This window comes from Leuresthes tenuis, unplaced genomic scaffold (genome assembly GCF_036924035.1).
Source record: "Leuresthes tenuis unplaced genomic scaffold, fLeuTen1.0.hap1 SCAF_3, whole genome shotgun sequence".
Lineage (NCBI taxonomy): Eukaryota > Metazoa > Chordata > Actinopteri > Atheriniformes > Atherinopsidae > Leuresthes > Leuresthes tenuis.
The window spans coordinates 6,691,308-6,697,979 of record NW_027325357.1 but is presented as its reverse complement, the minus strand read 5'-3'; the positions used below and the strand labels follow the sequence as shown (position 1 = coordinate 6,697,979).

General features: G+C 37.7%; 1 protein-coding gene across 1 annotated transcript; it reads right to left on the bottom strand.

The window, feature by feature from the left end:
- Positions 1-608: 608 nt before the first annotated feature.
- pth4 (parathyroid hormone 4) lies at positions 609-5,405 on the bottom strand. Its single transcript, XM_072383084.1, has 3 exons — positions 5,376-5,405; positions 3,982-4,070; positions 609-2,683 (listed from the first exon to the last, which is right to left on the bottom strand). The coding sequence occupies exons 2-3, from the start codon at positions 4,065-4,067 to the stop codon at positions 2,413-2,415; spliced, it is 357 nt and encodes a 118-aa protein (XP_072239185.1). The 5' UTR covers positions 4,068-4,070; positions 5,376-5,405; the 3' UTR covers positions 609-2,412.
- Positions 5,406-6,672: the final 1,267 nt, after the last annotated feature.

Here is a 6,672-nt window from a genome sequence, read left to right as displayed (position 1 = left end):
AATGCGTCAGCAGGGATTTTTACAAGATCGGGGTTTGATCATATTTCCCATATCCTGATGTCTTTGCAAAACAAGCAAGAGCAATTTCATAAATCCTTGTCTTAACCTACAATGTCCAAATTGGATTTGCTCCATGTCCAGCATTATCATGCTCATCATGTAGGTTTTCTAACTGTCCCCTGAGTCAAAAACTCTAATGGAGATAAAACAGCTTGTGAGAGTTTATCTTCTTTGAAACGAGATCAAGAAGTGATTGATAAAGCCATCTATATCCAGTCTCAAAACCTTTGTTTGTACTTTGGTTACTCATCAATTCTTTGACTGAGTAAATCTCTATATTTTATGAGTGCTACACAAATAAGATACCAAGCTTTAGCTGCAAGTAGGCCCCCAAACACACAACAGTGCATCCATATAGTTTAATATAAATATCAGTTTGATAAAACATCCCTTTTTTTATGTATGAAGATGATTAATCAGACACATTAAGAAATGTTATTTGATACAATAAGTTTGTGTTCTAAGATTTTTACAACTCTGTCAACAACTGTACACATTAAACTACATCGAGCATTGCTATGCATGCAGCCAAGAAAAGAATAGCCATGCACATTTTTTGACATGCTGATAGCTGACATGCTGTAGAAATTCCAATGGTGTTAACGCTAAACATTCCACACAAACACACACACACACAGGCAATGAGACAAAAAGAATATAGACTTTCATATAATTCCTGACCTTTTTTCTGCCTTGTACAAACAATCATCAGACTCCCAATTTGTAGTAGCTTCTCTATTCTAATTCAGTACTTATTGGCATCTGTAATCATTCCCTTTGTAAATAAGTTCTCTATAAAGGATGGAGGACAAAATCCACAGCGCTGTAGAATTCAGCTGAAGATAATACGAGGCCAAAGACTGAGTTAAACCACAGCGCACTGCTGAAATCAAACATTAGTCCCTTATTGCCTTATGGTGTGTAACTGCTAAAAGTTAACACACTTACAGCTGCTTCCAAGCACGTTATTTACAAGTAAGACCGGATATACATTTAGTTTTCAGTGAAAAAAAAAAAACAGAATTAGATATATTTTTTCTTTATTTTTTGTTTGTTCGATGTTTGCAGATGTATAATTGACCAAAATCAGCTTAACTGAATGTGACAGAAACAACGCAATAGAAACTGTGCGTGAAAGTGATGTAGAATGCAGATATATAGTTACAAAGAAAAAAAGAAAGAAAGATCTGGTTTTGGTAAATCTGAATCTGGATGTTGGTGCTGTAGTCACTCCAATCCATAGGACTGATACAGGAATCAACTTGAGGTGGAAAAAGCAACTGCGGTGGACATACTCTACATGAAAAGAGAAAGCTTTTCTTCAGGAATTACTTTAAATTCTGTGGAAATCTGGGATATATCACATCTGAGAAGACGCTGCTCAGCCATGTGAGTTTATTGTTTTCAGTCTCAAACCAGACATATCTAGTGAGTTACATCATTTTAATCTCAGATTTACCTGAGCCTGTCCATGCCCATAATGGGAATCATGTCTTCTTCAAAACAAGCAAAATCCACCTTAAGCAAGCACATATTCTATATTTTCTTGTTTGTACAGTTTTTACAGTGTCAACTGTTTCCATTAACCTTTGCTTTTTCACATCTTCCCAACAAGACTCAAAAATATCAGTGGAAACTAATCTAAGTTCTGTTTAGGGAGGATTATAGTGGTTGGATGACTAAACCACTGGACTAATTCCCCAGAGTGTGGAGTTTGTACTGTGTGAAACCAAAACTCAGAGTTGACTTAATATTTCTAGGCTTACATTAGTTTCAGATCTTATTTCAGTTTTATTGGGCTTGGGCATCAAACACTCTTGTTAAGGTCCAAGAAAATATGATGAAAAAAAGATGCTTTTACAGCATTAACCACATGTTAATAAGCTTTGTCAGAATCCCTGAAGACAAACTTCTCCCTGAAATTATACAAGTCTGCTACATGCTTGAGCAGCTGAGGGCACAGTAGTGAATGAAAATAAAATGGAAGGTATGTTTAACACAAATTAAATCCTTCTAAGCTTGTCCCTATGAAAACACACTGGCTCTACCAAACCTTCACTACTTTATATATCATACTACTAACACCTGCATGATGAACAGCACAAACAACCAAAAAAACAACCTTTTTGATTTTTCTAATCAGCGAACATGCATGAGAAGATAACTAAACCTGCATCTAAACTTGTGAGATATTTGTACAGATCTGTTGCTCAATGCAGGTCTTGGCTCTACAGATGGTTTGAAAATTCTGTTGTGCTGTCGGTGTTTTATTATACAAGTAAGTGACGCGATTAAAATTTTCTGTATGTGCAGCTTGGTGTTTGTGCATCAGTGTAGGGCAGTGTAGGGCAGTTAGGGCTCTTCATCCGACAGATGAGCCAAATGGGGATAAAAGAAGTCTCTCAGTATGCTCTGGACCTGTACAGGTTGGGGGCCGCCTGCAGCAGGGATCATTGCTGGATTCAGAGCCAAGTTCAGGACCTTTGAGGGGTTGAAAGCAGCAGAGCGAGCCTGTGCGGTGTGGAGACCCTCGATTGCGCTGGACAGCCAGATGAGTCTCTTGAGACTCTGGATGTTTCGACCGCGGTCGTGCATCAGCTGGTGTTCTGTCACAGCTCGGCGGCTGCAGGGAGACAAAAGAAGGAGGGAGCTGCGGTCAGAAACATACTGAAGTTCACCTATAGCACTGAATTATTTCCATGAATTTTTATGTAAATGCAAAAATGTTAAATCTGATGTGGAAACAGACTGTAGATTGTGTGAAAGGAAAAAAAAAACAATTATAACCAAAAAAGTTTGGACACTGTGTAGGTCCATCTGCAAATAGCACAAAGTCAGCATATGAAGTGCTGAAACTCATTTAGTGTTTATTGCCGCCAACATGAATGTAATATGTCTATATTAAAAACAACGAAAAAGGTGCCGTATCTCACAACTTATCATTGTCACCAAGTCAGTAAATTAATTCATCCATTACTTTTTTACTGCTGTCAGTTTATTACTGTGTAACTTAAATTAAGGTTGCATAAAAAAGTAGTTAATGATTAAGAAGGGAAAAAAATCACTCTTTCAGAAGAAAAGGTGGGGAGAGCTTATCTCCCTGTGAAACAATGAAACAAAGCAGTACTGAATGATCAGGTTGTTATGGTCAACAGAAGCTGCATTAAAAACAGAAGCTTCGGCCGTGGAAATAAGTGCATAGGCTTAAGAAAACTTCAGAAAACCACTGTAATTGAACACAGTTTGTTTATCACAGTCTGCAATGCAAAGATTGAAATACATATAAAGAAAATCCAGAAATGTTAACACCTTCTCTGAACCTGGTAAACTGTCCTGTGATCTACCCAGTCAGAATTAAAACTTGTTCTGGGAATCATGGACACCACATCCTCCAGGTTAAAGAGTAGAGGACCTATTCATACTGCATCAATGATGGCATGTTGGTGCATTAGTGCACATGGTAAGTTGCACATGTGAAGGTAATATCAATGATGAATGGGTTTTAGAGCAACTTGTACAGCCATCCGTGATGTCTTTTGCAGGAAACGTCTTCCTTTTTTATTGGCAGAATAGTGATAATACACATTCTGCATGTATCACAACTGCTCCGTAGTAAAATAGTGCAGTTGTCAAAGCGCTCTACATGGATTCCAGACCTGTCACCCACTTAAAATATTATTATTTGTATTATGGAGTATTATGGAACAGAAATTCAACAAAGTAGGCCTTGAACTGTTTGTCTCGAGCGATTTGTCTCCTCAGTTTCTAAACACTTACACAGTGCAGCAAATTCAAAGTGAGTTCATAAGTTTCAAGAAATGTTTGTACAGTTTGAACATTTGATTGTCTGCCTTTGATCTCTCTTTGCAAGGTTTCAGTAGTAGTTACATAATCAGCACAGTGAGTAGTTGGCGGTCTCACCTGTCATTAAGTTGACACTGGCCGGCTGTAAAGATGATAAGAAGCATAAAGGCGAACAACTGCACAGACCTGTGGGACATCTGCATCTTCTGCACAGATAGAAAAACAAACATACTTTAATAACCTGTGTTATCTGCTCAGTTATCTGTCAGATCTGGTCCCGATCCTCTGTTCAGGAACCGCTGTATCAGATCAGTGACATCTTCATCAAAATATGCAAAATGTAATCATAACTTTAGATGTCTCTTAATATCTCCTTATAATACACATAGTAAACTGTCAATTGTAGTTCCCTCGATATAACCTAAGAACATTCACTAAACATGAGTGTACACAACTTGTGGTGGTAAAGGCAGTATGTAAGGAAAACATCCACTTTACTGAGCCTAAAAGTACTGGAATCCAGCTAAAATATATCGACAATATGAAAGTTTGATGGAGAAGAAAAAGAGACTGAAAAAGAGATTTGACAAGAGCATGCGGCTGTTTGAGGCTACTCACTACATAAAATGACAGTGCTGTATGCTGTATGTGAATAACTGGCTATATTATAAGTAGGAAATGGTCAAATTGTGTTTCTGTGTGTACATCTCAGAAATTCCTGCAAGTTGCCATACGGAGACCATGTCAAGTAAAACAATTTCCAAGAGATTATTCTGCATTTGGCCTTAAATACTGCAAGATGGGCATTCCAAGCAAACTGCTTTTCAGCAGCGATAATTTTTTTCCACCTGCAAAATCCAAACTAACCACCGCTGCTGTTCACTGTGAGGAAAAGTGAAAATAAAGACTTTGGTTAACTCACTGCTAAGATTCTGAACTCTTCTATCTACCATTGAAATGTTGGACTGAAGAATGAAAGACTGACATTAGGTTTCAATTCTGTAAAGTAGAGGGGAATCAGACACTATCTCAACCTCCAGCAAGCTGAACTGATGGATTTGTAAAAAACACCTCAGCTGTGCTAACTATACTGCACATATAGCCAATTGACAAGAACAATATGAGGAAAAATCATTTGACTGATCGAGCTTCATGATAACAGATCAAGGTATAAAAAAAAACATAACATACACAACCACCATGGTAAGGTTTCTAGTCTTGTGTTCTATCTTTCAGTCACTCTTAATAAGCCAAAATGATTCTGTCTAAGAAGGTTATAGTCATTTATGTAAATTTCCCATGATTGATTTAAAAAAAATATACTAATTAAACTTTAACAGGAAAAGTTTATCTTTTTCTCGTACAATCATCACATTCATGGGGGCAAACAGTGGCCACAAAAGTCTCAGTGACACAAGTACCAAAAAATGTTACATAAATAAATGATGAGAAAAAATACATATAAATAAATGAATAGAAACAGTAAATGGTCTTTATGTGAAGGTACTTACGTTGTTGGTGAAAGCAGCTTCTCGGATGATTCAATTCTGAACTGACTGAAGATTGGACCTCCAGACCTTTTATAAGGCCTTTGACACACACGTGTACACACACACGCACACATTGTTGAGACCACCCACAACAAACTGAAAATGGGCCATTTGATTTCCTAATGAAACAAATGTCAGCAGCATCATCTTTGACGTGACTTTTGTCAAGCATTTCTGGGGTTATTTGTGTTAACGTGATCCCAAACGGCCCCCCCGCCCCTCAGTGTGTCACTCGCATGTCTTCTTTTATATAATCAGGTGTTTTGAAAGGGAGGATGAAATTCAATTGAGGGATTACATTTTTTTCTATTTTCTAGTCTAATCCTCCAAATTCCTGTAAGAGAGATCCTGGCGTCTGACAAAAAAGAGGAATTTAGATAAATGGGGCTGAATGGTTTTTATTGATGTTCAGGATGAAGACACACTGAATGAGTCAGCGCAGATGAACTGAATGTCAGCAAAGTGTGTGTCACTTCAACTTCAACTTTTCCTAACAGTCTGTAGTTAGGATGTTTGTCACCTAGAGCTCTTCACCAGCTCTTTGACATCCTGACCACCACCAACACTAATGAACCTAACTGGACTGAAGTCTCTGGTTGCGGAGGCACCACCACAGTCACCACTAAAAATTTGGTCGCCTTGACAACACCTTCCAAGATGAGTTTCTCTCAGTGAGAAATGTGTCTCTCCATCTGAGGCTCTTGGGCCGAGAGACGGCAGTGAGCACTTTAGTTCATCAAAGAGTAAATTCATTAATTAAAAGAAAGAAAAAAACACACAACAGAAATAGAGAATTGGTGGGATTGAAAGGATAGAGAAAACTAATCAATGGATGATGATACCAATATCTATAGCAGGAAACAGTTTGTGGTTTCACTTCAGTCAAACCTGATTCTCAAGAATCAGCTGGTTAATGGCTCTTCTTTGTTGTTGATGCTGACATGTTACTTCAAAAACTTAATTCTTATTAATACAACAAATCTTTCGTTGTTGTTTGGCTGCTGATTTTGAATCAACCGACCTCAGCACTGATGAACCAGCATGTTATTACCGCCTCAAGCGACTGAAATAGTATCAACCTTCCTGTCAGCTACAAAGCTCAGCCATCCCTACATTTCCAGCAGCCAAACTATATCTTTCGGATTCTTAACATTACAATCACTCAGTATCAAGTAGAAACAATCACTATAAAGAATTGATTTTCAGTTGTAAATGCTGTCAATGCAGTTTTCAGTTAAGCATATGTAAATTAGCAGGT

Excerpts from the sequence above, each read along its gene's own strand:
- pth4 (XM_072383084.1), bottom strand. The coding sequence starts at position 4,067 with ATGCAGATGTCCCACAGGTCTGTGCAGTTGTTCGCCTTTATGCTTCTT. Across the intron at positions 2,684-3,981 it reads CAGTGTCAACTTAATGACAG|CCGCCGAGCTGTGACAGAAC; the intron begins GTGAGACCGCCA and ends GTCTCCCTGCAG.